Source organism: Sus scrofa, chromosome 13 (assembly GCF_000003025.6).
Source record: "Sus scrofa isolate TJ Tabasco breed Duroc chromosome 13, Sscrofa11.1, whole genome shotgun sequence".
Taxonomy (NCBI): domain Eukaryota; kingdom Metazoa; phylum Chordata; class Mammalia; order Artiodactyla; family Suidae; genus Sus; species Sus scrofa.
In genome coordinates this window covers 158,376,808-158,400,463 of record NC_010455.5, presented here as the reverse complement: position 1 = coordinate 158,400,463, position 23,656 = coordinate 158,376,808, and the positions used below count along the sequence as shown (strand labels likewise).

The following is a 23,656-nucleotide window of genomic DNA, read 5'->3' as shown; positions in this document are numbered from 1 at the left end:
CTAGAGTTTCCTGATGGAATTTATTTGACTAAGGAAAAATATTTTTATCTCCATGCTTAATCAAACTAGGTTTTTCAAAGTAGATTCTAATTTTATCTAGTTTAGGAGAAAAATTCAATTAATGTTTTCCATTTGGAATTTCTAATATTTTATGCTACCTTTTCAAGCAGCATGAAGTGTGTGTCATATATGTTCTGCATTTAATTTTCCATGACATATATAGTAAAGATATTAAAAATAGGACTAGTGTTTTTGGAAATATTACTTATCACAATTAAAAGAATATAAGGATATCATACTATCACATTGGCCTTGTAGAAGAAAAAGACTACTACTAAATATGTTCCAGTGTGTGGATCCCCAAGTAAAATGAAGGTGATGCTTTCTCCCCCTGTTACCCCTGTGGTGAAGGCAGGCCCAAAGAGGAGGGACCTGGAGCACTTGATTACTAACCAAGAGATCTGAATTCTAGTCCCCACTCAGCTTCCAATCACTTATGGCTCTGAGGAGTTATTCTTTATGGAGAAGGTACTCTTTACCTACTCTTTCTATAAATTGAGGAAGTTGGGTTAATGAGTAGCTAAGGTCACTTTTATGAGTTCATAATTCTAAAAAACTAGTTATAGAATATAAACAAGCCACTTAATCTTCCTGGGCCTTTACTTAAAATAGAGAGGTTTAAAAATATTACTACTTTTGTTATACTCTGTGGGTAGTTTAAGTATTTCAGAGGATAGGGTTTTGAACTGGGGAGAACAAAGTGTTAAAATGTGATGACTGAGGAGCAGATAGCTCTTCTTGGGCTTGATATCTTCAACAACAACAAAAAAGCAAATGGCAAAGAAGCCAGTCAGCAAATATCCTTTTAAGCATCCAGCACTATGCTAGGACCTGCAGATATAAGCCACAGCCCTTCTCTAAAGGGAGTCAAAATACCTTTTTTTTTTTTTCTTTTCTGTTTTAGGGCTGCATCCGTGGCATATGGAAGTTCCAGCTAGGGGCTGAATTGGAGCTACAGCTGCTGGCCTCTGCCACAGCTACAGCAACACAAGATCCGAGCCATGTCTGTGACCTACACCACAGCTCATAGGAACGCTGGATCCCCAACCCACTGTGTGAGGCCAGGAACTGAACCTGAGTCCTCATGGATACTAGTTGGATTTGTTTCCACTGTGCCACAATGGGAACTACATGTAATTAAAACCCCAAGTTACAGAATCTGAATGTGTCCTACCTTCAGGGCTGAAACTCCCAGTGAGACATTATCCTAAAACTAGTTTAAGACTACTACTGATGGTACCCCAAGATCATAACAGAAGTAGTCACAAAATTTCCCTGTAGAAATATTTTCACAAATAGGATCCATAAAAGTTTCATGGAAGAATAACATGTAAGACAAAGGTGAGTTTACAGTCCAAATTACAAATGAACCATGATCTTAGAGAGACTTGAAATGTAGCCAATAAGATTAACCCTTCCTGAACTGAATATAATAAAACAATCTGAAAGAGAATATAAAAGTGTTTAAAAAGTGACTGAAAAATTAAAAATATAGGAGGAAAAAATCACAAGGGTGACTCCAACAATATTAACATCAGAAAAATCTGAACTAAAGGCAAAAAATGTTATGAAGAATAAGAATTTTATTACTCACAGATGGAAGTAATTCAACAAGAAAAAAGTCAATAATCTTGGGCCCATACACATCAAATAACACAGACTCATATAAAGCAAAACAGGACAAAATTATATAGATAAATAAATAAACTTATAATCAAGGTGGTTGAGTCTAATGTTATCCTGTAGAAAACTGATAGATCAAGTAGAGAAAATCAAAAAGGATTCAGAAATTTGAAAAACATATGGATTTATATATTTGAATTGTCACAATAAATGAAGAGTATATATTATTTTCAAAAGAAATTGACTACCAAAGAATCAATCCTATAGATCATTTCTGTGACTACAATGCAATACAATTAGAAGACAGTGCATAAAATAACCAAAAAAATTTTAATAAATGTAGAAAAAATTGTTTTAAATAATTCAAAGAAGAAATCAAATGAAAATTTAAAAATATTTAAAACTTCAGTGGAAGCACTCTATAACTTGTGGGCACAGCTAAAACATATTTAAAATGACATTTAGGTATATATTAAAAAGCAGATGGAAATTAGTGATTAAGCATTTTAACTTTAGAAGTTAAAAAAAGAAAGAGTAGTTCCTGTTATGGTGCGGTGGAAGTGAATCTGACTAGTATCCATGAGGATGAGGGTTTGATCCCCAGACTCACACAGTGGGTCAGGGATCCCACATTGCTGTGAGCTGTGGTGTAGGCTGACAGCTATACCTGCTATTAGATCCCTAGCCTGGGAACTTCCTGGGAACTTGCAGCCCTAAAAAGCAAAAATAAATAAATCAAGAGTAAATTCTAAGGAAGTATGTTTGGCAATAATAAAAATAAGAACAAATTAATGGAACGGAAATAAACAAGAGTGAAGAGCAATATAACAAAAAGCCCATTTTTTGAAGAGATGAATTTAAATAGATAAATTCCCAGAGAGATTCGTTAAGACAGAAAAAAAAAAGGCATAATTAAGCAACATGTACAAAAATAAAAGCGTCAGGACCCTCTATTGAAGCAAAACCATACTTCTCTGCGAGGACAAGGAGATGCGCCCACCCTGATCCTGCATCTTCCTTCTAGCCCCTGCATCTTCCTTCTGGCCCCTGCTTCCAGCGTTCTGGTCCTCGGAAACCCTGCTGGCTCTGGTCCTAGGACTGTGTCGCCCTTTCCCTCCCATCTCTGGAGGGTCAACTGGTGCTTCACTGCCCTCGAGGGCTGGCTGGTCACAGGGCGGTGTGAAAAGAGCTTGGAGGTGTGCCATGGGGTGTCAGATGTGTGAGCGCAAAGCCCCCTGAGTGTGGGTCAAGAGCAGAAGGGGAGCCTTAGGGCGCTGCAAGCCAGGGGCTGTTTGCCACACTCTGACCTAGGACTAGGGAGAATCCACCGTTTCTAAATTCAGGCCTGGATTTCTAGGTCTTTGTGAAGGTATATTTATCATGGCATTAGAATCGAGTTCTACATTTCATTGTACTTTGTCCCAGACCTTGCATATATGGTTTCGCTGCTGGTAAAAACACAAATTAGTTTACCTCATGGGGCAGGCTGGCAATCACTGTCAAAATGACAAATGTGTACTCTTTGGCTGGGAGATTCCATTTCTGGAAATTTCTTCTACAGGTAAGTTTGTACAATGGCAAAATGTATAGAATGCAATTTTGAAGCAACCATTGAAAACAACACATGCCATCAATAAGGAGTTAAATAAATTAGGGCACAGTCACACAAAGGAATGTAATGCAGTTGTGGAAGAAGTTGTGGAAGTTCTCTGTGAACTGCTGTGAGAAGATTTTTGACATTCATTTAGTGCAAGAGCAAGCTATGGAAAAGAGAGGAAGAAAATAAGGCTATAGATTATATTTGCTCATGACTTGTGAAAGAAGGATGGGAAAAATGGATAGAAATGGTTACTTGTGTATATTTAGGAATGACAACAAATGTTATTTTTATTTTATTTTCTAAATTTTTTTTGTCTTTTGTCTTTTTAGGGCCACACTCACAGCATATGGAGGTTCCCAGGCTAGGGGTCGAATCGGAGCTGTAGCTGCCAGCCTACGCCAGAGCCACAGCAACACGGGATCCAAGCAGAGTCTGCGACCTATGCCACAGCTCACAGCAATGCTGGATATTTAACCTACTGAGCAAGGCCAGGGATTGAACCTGCCATCTCATGGTTACTAGTTGGGTTCATTAACCACTGAGCCATGATGGGAACTCCACAAGTATTATTTTTATATTTCAACTCTGTGACTGTATTACATATTAAAACATATGATAAAATAATACAGTGATTTCAAAAAATAATAACTAATAAGAAAAATCATAAGCAAATACCATGGAAAACCTTATCTTACTACTATGAAACTTTGGTCAAGTGGCGATTTTCTTTTTTTTTTTTTTCTTTTTTCTTTTTTTTTTTTTTTGTCTTTAGTTGTTGTTGTTCTTGTTGTTGCTATTTCTTGGGCCGCTCTCGCGGCATATGGAGGTTCCCAGGCTAGGGGTCGAATCGGAGCTGTAGCCACCGGCCTACGCCAGAGGCACAGCAACGCAGGATCCGAGCCGCGTCTGCAAGCTACACCACAGCTCACGGCAATGCCGGATCATTAACCCACTGAGCAAGGGCAGGGACCGAACCCGCAACCTCATGGTTCCTAGTCGGATTCGTTAACCACTGCGCCACGACGGGAACTCCAAGTGGCAATTTTCTTAAAAAAATATCAATGACCAAAATTTACTGCAAAAGGAAGGGGAAAAAAACTAAATAGAACAGAATCCATTGAAATAGCTACCAGTATTGGAGTTCCCTTCATGGCTCAGCAGTTAACGAACCCGACTAGCATCCATGAGGATGCAGGTTCAATCCCTGGCTTTGCTCAGTGGGTGAAGGATCCAGCACTGCTGTGAGCTGTGGTGTAGGTCTCCGACGAGGCTTGGATCCCGCATGGCTGTGGTGTAAGCTGGTAGCTCTGAATTAAACCCCTAGCCTGGGAACCTCCAAAAGCAAAAAGCAAAACAAACAAACAAACAAAAACAAAAGAAATAGTTACCAGTATTTAAAAAAAAAAGCTACAAGCACAATTGCTGGATTGTATGGTAAAACCGTGTGTTCCTTTGTAAGAAACTGCCTGTACCATTTTACATTCTCACCAGCAGTGAGTGAGTTCCAGTTGTTCCACATCCTGGATGGCATTTGATGATGACAATGTTTTAGATTTTAGCCATTCTAATAGGTGTGTGTGACTATTTCATTGTTGTTTTAATTTGCAATTCCCTGATTACATGTGATGCTGAGCATCTTTTCGTATACTTATTTGGCATCTGTATATCTTCTTTGAAGAGATGTCTGTTTATATCTTTTGTGCACTTTTTAATTGGATTGGCTATTTCTTTTTTTTTTCTTTTTTTATTACTCAAATGAATTTATCACATCTGTAGTTGTTTAATGATCATAACAATCTGATTTCACAGGATTTCCATCCCACAACCCAAGCACATCCCCCCACACCCCAAACTGTCTCCTCTGGAGACCGTAAGTTTTTCAAAGTCTGTGAGTCAGCATCTGTTCTGCAAAGAAGTTCAGTCTGTCCTTTTTTCAGATTCCACATGTCAGTGAAAGCATTTGATGTCGGTGTCTCATTGTATGGCTGACTTCACTTAGCATGATAGTTTCTAGGTTCATCCATGTTGCTACAAATGCTGGTATTTCGTTCCTTTTGATGGCTGAGTAATATTCCATTGTGTATATGTACCACCTCTTCTTGATCCACTCCTCTGTCGATGGACATTGAGGTTGTTTCCAAGTCTTGGCTATTGCAAATAGTGCTGCAATGAACATTGGAGTACATGTGTCTTTGCGAGCCATGGTTTTCTCTGGGTAGATGGCCAGGTGTGGGACTGCTGGATCAAATGGTAGTTCTATGTTTAGTTTTCTGAGGAATCTCCATACTGCTTTCCACAGTGGTTGCATCAATTTACAATCCCACCAACAGTGTAATAGTGTTCCTTTTTCTCCACACCCTCTCCAGCACTATTTGTTTGTAGACTTTTTGATGATGGCCATTCTGGCTAGTGTAAGGTGGTACCTCATAGTGGTTTTGATTTGCATGTCTCTAATAATGAGTGTGTTTTGGCCATCTGCATGTCTTCTTTGGAGAACTGTCTGTTTAGATCTTCTGCCCATTTTTGATGGGGTTGTTTGTTTTTTTGGTATGGAGCTGCGGAAGGTGTTTATAAATTTTGGAGATGAATCCCTTGTGAGTTGATTCATTTGCAAAGATTTTCTCCCATTCTGTGGGTTGTCTTTTTGTGTTGTTTAGGGTTTCCTTTGCTGTGCAGAAACGTTGAAGTTTTATTAGGTCCCATTTGTTTATTCTTGTTTTTATTGTCATGATGCTAAGAGGTGGATCTGAGAAGATGTTGCTGTCATTTATGTCAGAGAATGTTTGTCCTATGTTTTCCTCTAAGAGTTTTATAGTGTCTGGTCTTATATCTGGGTCTTTAATCTATTTTCAGCTTATTTTTGTGTATGGTGTTAGGAAGTGTTCTAATTTCATTCTTTTCCATGTGGCTGTCCAGTTTCCCCAGCACCACTTATTGAACAAGCTGTCCTTTCTCCATTGTATATTCTTGCCTCCTTGGTCATAGATGAGTTGGCTGTAGGTGCGAGGGTTTAATTCTGGGCTTTCTATCCTGTCCCACTGATCTATATTTCTGCTTTTGTACCAGTACCATATGGCTTCGATGACTGCTGCTTTGTAGTATAGTCCAAAGTTAGGGTGCCTGATTCCTCCAGCTCCATTTTTCTTTTTCAGGATGTCTTTGGCTATTCTGGGTCTTTTGTGCTTCCAAACAAACTTTAAAATATTTTGTTTGAGTTCTGTGAAAAATGTCCTTGGTAATTTGATAGGGATTGCATTGAATCTGTAGATTGCCTTGGGTAGTATAGTCATTTTGATTATACTGACTCTTCCAAACCAAGAATATGGTATGTCTTTCCATCTGTTTGTGTCATCTTTGATTTCTTTCATTAGTGTCTTACAGTTTTCAGAATACAGGTCTTTTGTCTTTTTAGGTAGGTTTACTCCAAGGTATTTTATTCTTTTGGATGTGATGGTAAATGGGATTGCTTCCCTAATTTCTCTTTCTGCTCTTTCATTGTTAGTATATAGAAATGCTGTCAATTTCTGTGTATTAATTTTGTATCCTACGACATTGCCAAATTCATGGATGAGCTCTTACAGTTTTCTGGTAGTCTTTAGGATTCTCTAGGTATAGTATCATGTCCTCTGCAAATAGGGATAGTTTTACTTCTTCCTTTCCCATTTGGATTCCTTTTATTTATTTTACTTCTCTGATTGCTATGGCCAGGACTTCCAAAACTATGTTGAAGAGTAGTGGTGAGAGGGGATATCCTTGTCTTGTTCCTGATCTCAGTGGGAATTCTTTCAGCTTTTCCCCATTGAGAATGATGTTAGCTGTGGGTTTGTCATATATGGCCTTTATTATGCTGAGGTAGGTTCCCTCTATGCTCACTTTCTGAGGGGTTTTTATCAGAAATGGGTGTTGGATTTTGTCAAAGGCTTTTTCCGCATCTATTGAGAGGATCATGTGGTTTTTATAATTCAGTTTGTTAATATGGTGTATCACACTGATCAATTTGTGGATATTGAAGAACCCTTGCATCCCTGGGATAAATCCCACTTGATTATGGTGTACAATCCTTTTAATGTATTGTTGGATTCCATTTGCTAGCATTTTGTTGAGGATTTTTGCATCTATGTCCATCAGTGAAATTGGCCTGTAATTTCCTTTTTTTGTGGTATCTTTGTCTGACTTTGGTACCAGGGTGATGGTGGCCTCATAGAATGAGTTTGGGAGTAACCTTTCCTCTACCATTTTTTGGAATAGTTTCCGAAGGATAGGTGTTAGATCATCTCTAAATGTTTGATAGAATTCGCCTGTGAAGCCATCTGGTCCTGGACTTTTGTTTGCTGGAAGTTCAATTTTAGTACTTGTGATTGGTCCATTCATCTTTTCTATTTTATCTTGGTTTAGTCTTGGAAGATTGCACTTTTCTAAGAATTTGTCCATTTCTTCTAGGTTTTCTGTTTTATTGGCATATAGTCGCATATAGAAGTCTCTTATGATCCTTTGTATTTCTGTGATGTCTGTTGTTACCTCTCCTTTTTCATTTCTAATTTAATTGATTTGAGTCCTCTCTTTTTCTTGATAAGTCTGGCTAAGGGTTTATCAATTTCGTTGATCTTTTCAAAGAACCAGCTTTTCGTTTCATTGATTTTTTTCTATGGTTTTCTTCATTTCTATTTAATTGATTTCAGCTCTGATCTTTATGATTTCTTTCCTTCTGTTGACTTTAGGGCCTGTCTTTTCTTCTCTCTCTAGATGCTTTAGATGTAAAGTTAGGTTGTTTATTTGAGCTTTTGCTTATTTCCTGTGGTAGGCTTGTATTGCTCTAAATTTTCCTCTTAGAACAGCTTTTGCTGCATCCCATAGGTTTTGGAGTGTTGTATCTTCGTCATCATTTGACTCATTGGTTGTTTGGTAGCATGTTATTTAGTCTCCATGTGTTTGTGGTTTTTGCAAGTTTTTCTTGTTGATTTCCAGTTGTATAGCGTTGTGGTCGGAAAAGATGCTTGATATGATTTCAGTTTTCTTAAAATTACCGAGGTTGGACTTGTAGCCCAGGATATGATCAGTCTTAGAGAATGTTCCATGTGCACTTGAGAAGAATGTGTATTCTGTTGCTTTTGGATGGAATGTCCTATAAATATCTATTAAGTCCATCTGGTTTAATGCTTCATTTAGGACCTGTGTTTCCATATTGATTTTCTGTCTGGATGATCTGTCCATTGCTGTCAGTGGGGTGTTAAAGTCTCCCACTATTAGTGGGTTATTGTTGATTTGTCCTTTTAAGGTTGTTAGCAGTTGCCTTATATATTTTGGTGAACCTATGTTGGGTGCGTAGATATTTAAAATTATTATATCTTCTTGGATTGATCCTTTGATCATTATGTAATGTCCTTCCTTGTCCCTTAAAATATTCTTCATTTTGAAGTCTATTTTGTTTGATATGAGTATTGCTACTCCAGCTTTTTTTTGATTCCCATGTTCATGGAATATTTTCTTCCATCCTCTCACTTTCAATTTGTATGTGTCCCTAGAAGTGAAGTGGGTCTGTTGAAGACAGCGTATAAATGGGTCTTATTTTTGTATCCATTCAGCCAGTCTATGTCTTTTGGTTGGGGCATTTAGTCCATTTACATTTAAGGTAATTATTGATATGTATGTTCTTATTGCCATTTTATTAATGGTTTTGAATTTGTTCTTGTTGCTCTTTTTTCTTCCCTTCTTCTCTCATTCTCTCCTCTTGTGGTTTGATGACTATCTTTAGTGTTTTATTTGAGTTGATTTTTTTCATTTGTTTATGTATAATTTGTTGATTTTTGGTTTGCAGTTGCCCTGAAGTTTTGATATAGGAGTCAATATATGTATATATGAGATTGTTTTAAGTTGTTGGTCTTTTAATTGCAAGTGCATTTCCAATGTCCTACATTTGTACCCTACTCTTCTCATCATTTCTGATTTTGGTGGCATAGCTGTACATGGACGATTTCTTATCTTTCCTGTATATATACCTTTGCTAGTGAGCGTTATCATTTGTGGTATTTTTGTTTCTGGTTGTGGCCTTTTCTGCCTAGAGAAGTCCCTTTAGTATTTGTTGTAAAGCTGGTTTAGTGTTGCTGAATTCTCTTAGCTTTTGCTTATCTGTAAAGCTTTTGATTTCTCCTTCAAATCTGAATGAGAGCCTTTCTGGGTAAAGTAATCTTGGTTGGAGTTTTTTTCCTTTCATCACATTAATTACATCATGCCACTCCCTTCTGGCCTGTAGAGTTACTGCTGAAAAATCTGCCAATAACCTTATCAGGGTTTGCTTGTATGTTATTTGTTTCTTTTCTCTAGCTGTTTTCAATATTTTCTGTTTGTCTTTAATTTTGGTCAGTTTGATTAATAATGTGTCTTGGGGTGTTCTTCTTTGGGTTTATTTTATGTGGTACTCATTGTGCTTCCTGGATTTGAAGTGAGTGGTTTCTTTGCCATGTTGGGGAAGTTTTCAGCTATTTAACTCTTTGAATATTTTTCTGTACCTTTCTCTCTCTCTTCTCCTTCTGGCAACCCTATAGTACAGATGTTGGTGCGTTTAACATTGTCCCAGCGTTCTCTGAGACTCTCTTCATTTCTTTTCTGTCTTTTTTCTCTTTTCTGTTATGCATCCATGATTTCCACTAGTATGTCCTCCATCTTGCTTACTCATTCTTCAGCCTTCTGTATTCTGCTGTTGGTTACTTCTAATGAATTTTTTAATTTCAGTTATTTTATTTTGCATCTCTGCTTGCTTAAGTTTTAAATCTTGTATTTCTTTGCCCAATGTTTGCTGTAAATTATCCATCTTTGCCTCCGGTTTATTTCCAATGTCTTGCATCATCTTCAGCATCAACAGTCTAAAGTCTTTTTCCTGGAGGCTGAGAATCTCCAGATCACTTAGCTGTTTTTCTGGGGTTTTTTTCTTTCTCCCTTATCTGAGTTATAGTTCTCTTCCTAAAAAAACATGACTTCTATGTTACTCCCTTGTTCTAAGACCTCTCTCCTCCTGCAGGAATAAATCTTTTTGGCTTGGTCTATAAAACTGCTCACAATTCAGGTTATGTCTTGCTATTTCTCCATATAGAACCAATGCCCCTGATATGTTAAGATTTTCTCTGTTCTTGAACATAACAGAACTTTCTGCATTTTTTTTTTTTTTGCTCTTTGTATCCTGCCTACTTGGAGTCAATCCATTTTTATGTGGCTTTTCTAGATTTAGTCTTAAAATCTGATGCAAATACCACTTCTTCTGAAAAGTCTTCCCTGGATAGGTTTCCTCTGTCCTTGACCTATCTTTTCTGTGCTTATAGCACTTATAAATCTGAATGTTGATTTGGATGGTTTTTTTCTGTCTGTCTGTCTGTCTATCTATCTATCTATCTATCTATCTATCTATCTATCTCATATATCTATGTCATCTAGACATAATCTCCTGTTTCCTCCGGATTCCTTCAGTCTCCTGTTTCCTAGATTCTAATGTCCTTGGTCAAAGTGCGGTGTCTTTTACATGTATGTACATATATATATATATGTACTGTGTGAGTGTGTGAATATATATATATATATATATATATATATATTCATAACATCTAGTAAGCATTGCATACCCTGTGTAGATTTTCAGTGTACACATATTTTTGACGATATTACAAAGAATAGTTTTCAGCAGTGGTATTCAAAGTAATGATTTTACATATAGAAATTAAAAGTCACAGACCCCAAGGGAGAAACTGATCGGCTGATTTACATACTGTTCTTTATTGTTTCTCTAGAAACGCTTACTCCCCCATCAAGCATCCCTGTAGAGTTCTGCAGGAATGGTGGAACCTGGGAAAATGGCAGATGCATTTGTCCAGAAGAGTGGAAAGGACTGAGATGTACAATCAGTAAGTTACTTGGGATAATAATAGGATGTAAGATGTAGGTGACTCCTGCATTTATAAGGCCAGCAGCAAAACTTCTTGAAGCTTCCATTAATGATTATAGTAATGATGAACATGATGATGGATTTAAGATGTGTTTATTAGCTCAACAGTAAGAGCTGACTTTTCTTCTTGTGCTATTTACGTATGTTTAATGTGTCTTGTTTCTTTCCCAATTGTCATGTTTCTCTGTAAACTCATAGTTGCTTTTCTTTCTGTCTGCATTTCTACCATAGGGCAGTGGATAATATGGCTTTCTTAGGTCTTTTCAATGGGTGATATGCCATATTACCCCATTTCAAATACCGTAATTCTAACATACTTCTCTGAAATCAAGATGCATCCCTTTACCTAGGTATATATTTAAAATGAAGTTTTTTTTTCTTCATTTCTCTTGGAGGGATATTATTAAATTAGTGGCTTTAATTTCAATCAATGGTATCAGAATCAAAGTTCAAAGCCTCTTTCTGTTCTGCAGTGTGCTTCCCAACACAACACACTTCATGCTGCCTGTGTAGGATTCAGAGCCCTAGAAATTATTTCTGTAATTTCTTGCACTGACCAGCCAATGTATCCCACAAATACTGTGACTGGCTTTTTGCTTCAACCCATATCATCATGATGCCCTTTGCCACTGTAAGCTCTATATCTTTAATTTTCAAGATTTCAACCAATCTGCGCACCAAAACTGTATCAAAAAGAAATAGATAATTCAAACAGACTGATCACTAGCAATGAAACTGAATATGTAATTTTAAAAAAATTCCCTACAAACAAAATCCAGGACCAGATGGCTTCACAGGTGAATTCTACCAAACATACAAAGAAAAACTTACACTGATCCTTCTTAAACTCTTCCAAAGATTGAAGAAGAAGGAACACTCCTAAAGACATTTCATGAAGCCACTATCACTCATACCAAAACCAAAGAAACTACCAAAAAAGAAAATTATAGGCCCATATCTTTGATGAAAATAGATGCAAAAATTCTCAACAAAATTTTAGCTAATTGAATTCGACACATAAAAAAGATTATATACCATGACCAAGTGACATTCATCCTAAATTCATAAGGGTGGTTCAACATATGCAAATCAATCAATGTAAGACAACACATTAACAAAAGAAAAGTCAAAAACCATATGATCATCTCAATAGTTGCAGAAAAGATTTCAACACATCCGATACACTATCCTTTCTGATATATTAGTGGTCATATCCCACCTCTACTGCATTATATGTTGTTCTCATTTCAAGTGGAACCTGTTACCTGACATACTATTTATTGTCATGGTAGTAACTTAACTAAATAAGAAAGTATGTAGTTCCTGGCTGGCCTGTGAGTCCCGTAAGCCTTGTATTATCCTTCAACTTACACTGGTTAGGTTTTGAACTTTGACTTTTATCTGATTTGAAATTTGAAAAGTGATGAAAACTTATAATGAAAAATTTTTAATTAATGATGAATTTATGATGAAAAATATGTTTCCCATTATAGCTAATTTCTGTGAAAACAGTACCTATGGGAGTTTTACTTTTAACAGAATTCCAGTGGGAAGATATGGATCTTCCTTGCAAACATGTGACAAGAACACTCTAAATGGTATGTGCTCTTCCAACCATCTCCTCTGTTTAGGCATATGAACTGCAATCTCATCATATAAGTTAAAAGTGACTTTAACTTTCTGTTTTAAGTTTGTTGAAGCAGTCTCTAATTTCCAGTTGCTGCCCCCCTTAAGCAGCCACCCAAAGCCAGTTCTTAGGAAAGTTCATCTTCTCATCAGCTGTCCCTCCAAAGACAGCTGAAAGTGATTTTATTTATTAACAGCCTCTTAAGTAATAGCCATAGGGGTACATTGAGATAGGGAGGCTCAGGTCATAATCCTAGGAAATAAACCCAGTGATTCAGCTACTATTTATTTGGAGCCAACCCATATTGACCAGATGCTGCAATGCAATAGAACTCTTTGCCTTCCAGGTATTACCCAGATTTGGATAAAGAAGGAAAGATCAACATATAATTCACTATTTAGTAGGAGTTTTTCATGTTGTTTTTAGTCTCTCATCCTGGTATTCCCCCATCATATACAGTTGTACAGTTCAAAGCCCGCATATTCTTAGATATTGAAAGGCATATCTTCCTTGCTGACATCAAAGGAAGGAAGGTCTTTGAATTCCAGATTTAATAGTTAAGACAAGCAATATCTGCCTAAAATATTCTTATAGTGACTGTGACTGTCTGATCCACTTTTCCATTGCTGTGTATCAAACCACCCCAAATGTACTAGCTTAAAAGAAATAATGATTTAGATTTCTTAGAATCCTGTGGGTTGATCATGGCAGCTGGATTGTGGTGGGTGGTCCAAGATGACCTCATTCTCATGAGGCACTTGCTGTTGGCTGGAGAGCTTCAGTTCTCTCTACATGGTGTCTCATCCTCCAGGAGATTAACCTGATTCCTTATGTGATAGTCTCAGCACAGCATTCCAAGAGGGCAAGGGCTAAACTTCAAGCCTTCTTGCAGATTTAGAGTTTGGAACTCACACAATGTCCTTTCTACTATATTGTGTTGATCAAAGCAAGTTCCCAAGCCAGCCTAGATTCAGGAGCAGTAAAATCACATTTATGCATACTGGAGCAGATAGTTACTGCACTCACTTTGCAAACATTGTTTTTATTTCTTCTTTTCTAAAAAAAATGAAGTATAGTTGATTCATGATATTGTGTTTCAGGTATACAGCAAAGTGAGCGATTCAGCTCTTTGATTCTTTTCCATTATAGGTTATCACAAGATATTGACTATAGTTCCCTATGCAGTATAGTTCCCTTGTTGTTTATCTATTTTATACATATTAGTGTGTATCTGTTAATACCATACTCCTAATTCATCCCCCCTCCCTTCTTTTTATTAAAGCGGGCAATCCAGTGGCAACCCGGTTGTGCAGTCTTAATATATATGGAGAGATAGAATTGCAAAATGTGACAATAGGAAATTGCAATGAAAACTTGGAAACCCTGGAAAAGCAGGTATGCCATATGTTCCATGAGAGGGGCAAGAGGAAAAAGTTCAGACTCTGGAGGTTCTCTATTCTTCAGATACCTGATGTTCAAATCAATGCTTATAAAATTCCCAAATTAGAAATAACAAAAGCTAGTAACTGAAATCATTCTTTTTTTTTTTTTTTTTTTGAGTTGATACTGTTCACAAAAAGGGACATTTGGACATATCAGTTGGCAAAGTTCAGCAAATGGTTATCTATAGCATATTTTAAATAACCTCATATTTTTAAACCACTTACATTTTGAGTGAAGATAGATCCCTGACATTTGTAACTAAAAGGAAGGTATTTTGATGGTCCACTGGATTAGAATAAAGAGAAACATACTATGACCAAAGACCTTTTGAAGAAGAAAAATCCAGAACTTGATACTGATCTCGAGGCTCTATCCATGAGCAAGTGAAGTATAAAACTATCTGATTAAGGAATTCCCGCCGTGGCACAGTGGTTAGCGAATCCAACTAGGAACCATGAGGTTGCGGGTTCGGTCCCTGCCCTTGCTCAGTGGGTTAACGATCCGGCGTTGCCGTGAGCTGTGGTGTAGGTTACAGACATGGCTTGGATCCCTCGTTGCTGTGGCTCTGGCGTAGGCCGGTGGCTACAGCTCCGATTCAACCCCTAGCCTGGGAATCTCCATATGCCGTGGGAGAGGCCCAAAGAAATAGCAAAAAGACAAAAAAAAAACAAAAAACAAAAAACAAACTATCTGATTAAATATTTTTTTCATGTCAATTAAATTATTTTGACTAAGGATATACACAAATGCAAGTGCATGGGATTGCTAATACCTGGGCTAAGCAAGGAAAGGAAGAAATTTATCTTTATGTGGTCCTTCTTGGTGCTGGGTATGTTTCATATGTTATCTCATTTAGTCCTTACATAACCTCTGTGAGTTTAGATTTTTATTCCCATATTGTACTTCTAGTTAATCTCACTTACTAGTTACTGAGCACTTATTGTATGTTAAGTACTGTGTTGAACATTTTACATGTAATTTTATTTTTTAAACAATTATATAGGAGTTCCCTGATGGTGCAGTGGGTTAAGGATCTGACATTGTCACTGATGTGGTGCAGGTTCAACCCCTGGTCCAGGAACTTCTGCATGCCATGGGTGCAGCCCAAAAGAAAAAAGTAACTATATAAATAGGTATTAATATGTCCATTCTGTAGATGAGGAAACTGTGTCTCTGAGAGGTGTAGTATTTTGGCCAGGGAACCACAACCAAAAAAGTGATGGAACTGGTTTTGATTTTCAAGCCCACTTGTACCACACTGGTTCCCTAATCACAGTTGGGCAGGGGTATGGTGGGGATGAGGGTGGAGTGTGGAGGTGGCTGCTGCCAACCACGCAGGTTGTGCCACCTACACAGATTGAGGGAAACTTCTCACATTTTGGAGTCTGATAATCCAAGTTTTGACTCTCAGCTCTGTCACTTCTGAGCTACCTGGACTTATAGTTAGCTCCATAAACTCTCCAAGCCTTTAAATACGGATGCTCAACTCACATTGTTGTTTTGATTATTAAATGTGATAACACATAAAACATGTTGCGAAAGTGCCTAAGACATAGCAGAGAGGTGGCTATTGAATGAGAACATTGTATTTACTGGTTAGATAGTTTTCAACTTTTCCTCAGAGTTGAAGAGCTTGTGACTTTGGTTTGATTTTTGAAATGATGCTGCCATCTAGTGAAAACTAAGCCATACAGACACATAAAGATGGTGCGCGCGCACACACACACACAAACACACACTGACACATGACTCCACTAAAGACATATGGATTAACATGTTTTAGCCTCACAACTCATAGCCTGGAGACACATTGGTATCTGGAGAGTCTGGCTAGGTCAATGCTTCTCAGACTGTCTGTGCTGAAAAGCCAGATTTAAAAATTTCCAACCCATTGCAGATCATAATTTTGTAAAATATTGTAAAAATGATTAGTAGGAAAATGAAGTGAAAAAGATATATAAAATACAAACCCATTTTAAAAAATTATTACATTCAATAGCGTAGAAGTGTTCTATAAGTTTCTGTCCATATTCAGTTTCTATGCTTATCTCTCTATGGACCCTGTAAACAGTGAACCACCGTTGGTCCATAGATCACACCTTGTGGAGCGCTGATCTAGTTAATGAATCCTGGCAAGTAGTATTTATTCAAGGACAGATGCACACATGAAAAACCAAGTGCATGTGATGTTCAGGAGACCGAGGATCAATTAAACTCCAGCTGATTCGTGTATAGTTGCTTGTAAAGTGTTTAGACATAATTGTATAAAGCCAGGGCTTTTAAAAAAATTTTTTTTTCTTTTTAAACAGATAGTCAACATCTCAACACAGTCTCAAAATATTTCTGATGAAACCCGGATTTTAACGTCTGATGCCAGTAAATTAACTCCTGAGAACATCACTTCTGCTACTAGAGTGGTTGGACAGATTTTTAACAAATCCAGAAATGCTTTGCCTGAGGTAAAACTCACTCTTTTTTTAAGGGGGGAGTGGAGAAGGGAAGGAAGGAAAGGAAAGATGTCCCAAACTCCACTTCTTGTTCCATGGTTTGGACTTGGGCATAGTTTAGATTGCTTAAAACCAGATTGCAGGGCACTCTTTCTGAGAGATGCTCAAAGGAATATAAAAGGTACTCCTTGTCTAAATATTCTCCTTTGAGATAGTCATAATGATCATTACTATATTAAATATTCAAGAAAGTCCTGGAATGAACTCCTTTACTTTATTAGTATATTTATCAACTCCTTGACCTCAGTACCCCTATTCAATTCCTAGGCTTCCAAGAAATGCACTTTGGAACATGCCATTTTAACCTATAATCTCTTTCTGCTGAGCTTATTTGCATTTTGGTTTTGGCTTTCTAAAAACATCAAACCTGGTTTACCTTTCTGGTATCACAACCTGTTAAACTCTGATACCTGAAAATGAAAACTACAGACAGCACTTATCAATTGGCACTGGTTGGGTACTGGTTGAGCAGGACTATAAGCCACCGGTATGTAATGGTCCAGTGTCTACCAATTGTATATCAGCATGGCCTGAAAATATCTACTCCTTTCTTCTATTCCTCTGAAATGTTTTATTTCAAAAATTATTTTTTGTTATCCTTGGTCCTTTAGAAAGTGGGATTCAAATAATGAGTTAATAAAAATGGAATTGAAAGAAAAATAATGACCACCAAATGTAGCCCGTAAACACAGAAGAGTATCCATACCCCAAAAGAAGGGAGCTAAAAGTATAATCAAATGCTGAGAGATCATCTCTGATGTACTTCTGAGTTTTTAATTTTAAGAAAACTAGAAATAATTTTACTAAATTTAACAGTTACTAAGTATAATATTTATACAGAGTATAACTAATAAACTATACTAAGTATTGTCGATTATAATGTTTGAAGAGCTCCGAATTCTTCTTATTTTGTTTCTGCTTCTGTATCCAAGTTTCTGCCTTTTTTTTTTTTTCTTTTTAGGGCTCCACCCTTGGTATGTGGAAGTTCTCAGGCTAGGTGTTGAATAGGAGCTGTAGCTGCTGCCCTACACCACAGCCACAACAACACGGGATTCTAGCCACGTCTGCAACTTACACCACAGCTCACAGCAATGCCGGATCCTTAACCCACTGAGCGAGGCCAAGGATGGAACCTGCATCCTCATGGATCCTAGACAGGTTCATTAACTGCTGAGCCATGAAGGGAACTCCCCAAGCATCTGCTTTTGTATTCTAACAGTTGGAGGTGAAGATTCTGTGAAAGACCTTGCTGTGAGGTCCACTTCAGAGACCTAAGCCTCCTAATTGACTCAATTTTGTTTTTGCTGTGCTTTATCTTCATTCTCTCTGCTGTCTTATGTAGATTAAAAGCTAAACCTTGGGATTTTACGTACCAGTGGTGCCATTTGATAGCATAACAATTCATGATAGCTTTGGTGGTGATGATGTATATGTGTCTTCTGTGATGATTGGTGCCTTCTTCCTGGCAGGCAAAAATAGTGGCTGTAACAACAGTGAGTCAACTTCTGGATGCCAGTGAAGATGCTTTTCAAAGAGCTGCTGCTACTACTAATGATGATACCTTTGCAACGTAAGCATGATTCCAGTTTGGAAGGAAAACCTAACAAAATTTACTTTCATAGGTTAAAGCATTAACAGAGGTTATCTTTATTTTTCTTATGGATGCACTAAATGACTGATTCCTCTGGGATGCAGATTAAAGCCATAGCCTGATCTTCACTTACTAGACAGAATGGTAAATGTTAACTCCTGGTTCCAGGGGTGGCCATGGCCTAGGAGATACAGTAACTAGGATGATTTAGATTAGGACTTGTTTTCCCAGCCTTATTTGGTCTGGCTCAAGAACATTTGCATGTGTGGTAAGAGTTCTTCCCAACTCCTTTCTCAGTGCACAGAGTTGCAAATAACAGAATAACTTTAGGACATGTGGCCAGCATCCCACCCCAATACCCTTGCTCTCCCCAAGATACTTGTGTATTTTGATTGTTTTCTTTAGCTTTCCCAAGACTACATTAAAAAAAAAAACAACAAAAAAGAAAAAAAAAACATACAAACAAACAAACAAAACCCAAAAAAGATCCAGGAGTTCCCATTGTGGCTCAGCAGGTTAAGAAACCAGCTGGTATGAGGAGGTGGGTTCAATCCCTGGCCTCGCTCAATGGGCTAAGGATGTGGTGTTGCTGTAAACTGCAGCATAGGTCACAGATGTGGCTCTGTTCTGGCATTGCTATAGCTGTTGCGTAGACTGTGGCTGTGGCTCCAATTCAACCCCTGGGGAGCTTCCATATGCCCTGGGTGCAGTTCTAAATAGAAAGAAAAAAAAAGGATCCAACTCTACCTGCTTTTTCTCTTTTTCAATTCTTAGGTTGTAGATTACTTTTGGTTGTATTTTTATACTAAAAGTCATATATTCATAGAGGTCTCGCATTAGAATTCATCGTATTTTTATGTTATATACAATTTTCTTAACTCTTTCAAAATTTAATTAAATGTACATGATCATTATAGAAAAACAAGAAACTGTAGAAAAGCAGAAATATAAAAATTGTCTGTCTCATCTTTATTAATTTGTTGGTATGTATTTTTCCATATTTTTTCCCTCTGTAAATGTGTGTGTCTGTCACACTACATACTGTTTTAATTTGTAACTTGTCTTTGTCACTTTATAGTACCTTATAAGCATATTTTTAGTATAAATACCTATGTGTCTACATCATAAATTTAGGATAATTGCATAATATTAGTGAACTCTTATGCAATTCTCTATTGCTGCACATTTAGATAGTATCAAGTTCTTTAGTATTTTGAGCAATCAATATTTTTTTTTTTTTTTCTGTGCCGTGCCCACAGCATGCGGAAGTTCCCAGGCCAGGGATCAAACTGGAGTGACAATGCTGGATCCCGAACTGCTAGGCCACAAGAGAATTCCAACATTTTTGTTCGCATGACCAATTATTTCCTTAGGAGAAGTTCCTAGAAGTAGTTCTCAGTTTTCTAATTATTACAACCAGTACTTATTTAATGTTGAGTCTTCAAAGTGGAAAAAAGATAAAAGCATGGAACAGAACATTCACAAAATTATATTTCTGAGAGGTGATGCTAGAGGTGCTGTAAGTAATATAACTTGTGTATTTTTTGACTTCGTATTTTACTGGGAGTCTGTGTCCTTCTCACTGAAAGTGTGAACACTCTCATTTTTCTTGAAGTTGGAGAAGGAAGCAGCCCCAGAGTCTATGTTCAGTGAATTCCTTTTAGAGCTGGAAGCTCTGTGTTTGCAGTCTCGTTGGAGGCAGAGAGGCATGGATGTTTTTGGTGAGAAGGCTGAGGAAAGAGCAGTTGTGGGATTCAGCTGGGAAAATCGCAGGTCATGAGACAGATGAAAACACTGTCCGTAACAATAAACAGTTACGAATTTTGCTGGCTTAAGACCTAGAGAAAATAAACAGTTCTTTGTGATTTATTTGTAAAGTCCAGATAACATCAAGGAAGGTGTTTAGAGAATAAATAATAAATATAGAACACATTGAAATATGAAATGGTCTAAGCACTCATAATCCTTCCTTCCTCCTACTGTCAATCTCTGGTCTACTTATTTTTCTAATGATGAGCTATTAGCCTACCCTCTCCCAGGTGATCTTTTGCATAAGCCCTTGTGGATTCAGGTCCTACATTCATGTAGATAAGGCTTTTGCCTCAGCCTTCAGTCCCAAGATCAGGTCACCAGCCCCTTAACTCTCCTAGGGAGAACACTCTTGGTGAGCTGCCAACAGAGGCAGATCTCCCTCTCTCTCCCCTCTCTCCCTGGGAAGGAAATTGTTACTCAGGGCAGCTCTTCCTTTCCAGACTTTATCCCCTGAACTGGGACCAAGGTGCCAGGTCTCCTGATAGGCACCAGTCTTAGTGGTCCATCTCACTTTGACTTTTCCTCCTTTCATTCTGTTTCCTTTTGTGTCTATAAGCTACTGAACTCCCCTTCTGCATTTATGGGGTGAAGGGGACAGAGTGATAGTAAAACAGAGGAGAGTGACAGGGAGGAAAGAACTCACTCCAGCTTCAGCCATCTTACATTATCATAGCAACATTCTTTAATGTCCTTTCATGCATCCTCTTGTTCTAAACTGGGAGGAGCCAAAATGTTGAAGTGTGCCCAGCCAGGGAAGGGTCTCTGCTGGTAAGGGCATCCTACTACAATCAGTGAATCTTAGACCTCATTTCTCCATTTTGAACACTTGCTGGAAAGACTGATCCATAACTTTGAAACTTTGCTGTTACATTCAAGCTTGTAATTGTCTTTGTTTACCTAACTTCAGGAATGTAAAATTACACCCCTAATATTGATGACCTTATATATTTACATGGCACATTTCTGTTCCAGCCACCTTCATATGCTTGTAAAACACTTGCTTAAGTTATTTTGACCAAAAGAGATTTACTGTAAAGAGGGATATGGAATCTCATAGAAACCTAGGAACATAATCTTAATACAGTTGGGCCTTATGGACACTGGAGCAGGGGCATGGCAGGGCATCTAAAGCAGCTTTGAAGGTTTCATAGTATGTGTGTCCACCCTTTGGGATAATGTAATGGTTGTGGCTATTGGGAGTCAGACAGTTCTGGATTCAGATCTTGGTGTTGTTATTTAGTAGCTACATGATTTTGGCCAAATTACTTCCTGTCTCTCTAGAAAGTTTCAGATTCTTCAATGTAATATGGGAGTAATTTTTAGACTCACTTCAGCAGGATTCTTGTGAGGCTCAAATGAGATAATATATGTAAATCACTAGTGTAAGACCTAACTTATCCATATTAAGTCTTGGAAAAAAAAGTTAGTAGTTGTCTTTATCATTAATGTGACTCAGTAAACATGTATGTCTCATCTTATGTTTCTGCTCTCTCATAATTTAACCCTTTCGTGATGTTGGGAAAGTAAAATTAAAAACAAAATCTCCTCCCAACCCAGAAATCCTCTCCACAAAGGTAGGAGATGAAGAAAACCCTTTAATTATTGCACAGGAACTAAGCAGAACATGATACACATCATGGCAAAGCCCTAAGAGACTGAGAAGATGGAAAAGAATCTGACCTTCTTATGGAGCCAAGCGGGTGCAATCTCTTACATACGTGTTTTCAGATAAACAATAACTATTCCTCAAGTAAGAGAACTTGACAGCACTATTTGTCACACACAGTTTATCCTAAGTTAACCTGATGATCGGGGCAACCATTTGTGTTAGTGTATTGACTTTATCCAGAAGAAAAACAAAACTCTCCTATCTTTATGAAAGAAGGTAGTTTTGCAACTTGGAGCAGGGTGTCTGCCTTCGAAGTTAAGCTCCTACCCTCCCACAGAAACTAGGGGATAGCGGTGCTAGCTCCCTTGGAGCTTCCCTTTCAAAGAGATGATCCTCAGGTCCTTGAGAAAGACATTCCTAGGTCATAAACCTGACAAAATGCCAATCTAGTCTTCAAAAGAATTTATTTACATTTCAAAGAGAAGAGGAAGTATTTACAAGTTTTTTTAAAATAAATGCTCAAAGAAAAAGGATGGGTGAGAAATTTCTTCCCTTATTTTCAACAGGAAAACTTAAGCCTGTCATTTTTAATTTGTACTTGTCTTTACAGTGATACACAGTCCTCTCTAAGTATCCATCGGGGATTGGTTCCAGGACTACTCCCTCTCTTACCTCCCCGGCTCCCATGGATAACAAAATTCCCAGATGCTCAAGTCCCTTATATAAAATAGTGTGGTTGACCCTCTCTATCCGTGGTTCTGCATTGGCAGATTCAACAGACAGCAGACGCAAAACCCACAGCTATGGAAGGCCAGCTGTAATGATCTTTTAAGCCAGGCTTTCCTGATATAGCTGCTGCACTAAATTCCTAAATGAAAGAATCTGATTGCTTCTTCTAGTCATTTGTGCTGTGTTGATGCCCACGCTCCTGATTGGCAACTCTGAGGCAGGCACCCACCTATAAACCAGTTGGTTATGACAAGAGGAGGAAAGAACAATATAAATGGAAAAAATGGTCTTAGAATAGGCTGTGGCTAGAGCAACCATTTATGCCAGAGTCCAGCTCCAGCAGCCAGGGTATCCCTATGGGGATGGACAGTGTCGGCAATGCACATGGAGACAGCCTCTTTGTCCCTTCTTTCAGGGCGCTGGACTGCTCAAATTTTATTAGCATAGTAGCAGTTTATATAGACAGCTTAATTGTTTTTTTTTTTTTTTTTTTTTTGGTCTTTTGTTGTTGTTGTTATTGTTGTTGTTGCTGTTGTTGTTGCTATTTCTTGGGCCGCTCCCGCGGCATATGGAGGTTCCCAGGCTAGGGGTTGAATCGGAGCTGTAGCCACCAGCCTACGCCAGAGCCACAGCAACGCGGGATCCGAGCCGCGTCTGCAACCTACACCACAGCTCACGGCAACGCCGGATCGGATCGTTAACCCACTGAGCAAGGGCAGGGACCGAACCCGGTAACCTCATGGTTCCTAGTCGGAGTCGTTAACCACTGCGCCACGACGGGAACTCCTAGACAGCTTAATTGTAACTTACATTACAGTGCTTAGGTAATATTTTTAAAGGTTAAACTTTTAGATTGCATGGTACAGTAGATATACACTGTATTCTAAGGATTTTAATTAAAACCAACAAATACAACACATCATGTAAAACTATAATGGGCACAAAACATCATGCGGAAAAAAAAATTAGATAAAAATAAGAAGTTTTGGTACAAAGCATCTTGTGGTTACTACCTATTATTATGTTAAGCTAATCATTAACAGCCAGAAAGGTCACAGGCATAAGAATCTGACATTAACAAATTTCATTTTTAGATTAAAACCTAAGGTAAAAAACTTCAAAGCG

General features: G+C 37.9%; 1 protein-coding gene across 2 annotated transcripts in view; it reads left to right on the top strand.

The window, feature by feature from the left end:
- Nucleotides 1-23,656, top strand: part of ADGRG7 (adhesion G protein-coupled receptor G7) — a 68,218-nt gene that overhangs the window by 2,289 nt on the left and 42,273 nt on the right. Inside the window, exons 2-6 of one of the 2 annotated variants that reach the window (XM_021070565.1) lie at nucleotides 11,059-11,172; nucleotides 12,707-12,811; nucleotides 14,123-14,235; nucleotides 16,593-16,742; nucleotides 18,260-18,360. In XM_021070565.1, coding sequence (XP_020926224.1) covers nucleotides 11,059-11,172; nucleotides 12,707-12,811; nucleotides 14,123-14,235; nucleotides 16,593-16,742; nucleotides 18,260-18,360 — 583 coding nt within the window. Of the gene's footprint in view, nucleotides 1-11,058; nucleotides 11,173-12,706; nucleotides 12,812-14,122; nucleotides 14,236-16,592; nucleotides 16,743-18,259; nucleotides 18,361-23,656 lie in introns of those variants that run through there. The other variant, XM_021070566.1, reaches the window with a different exon arrangement.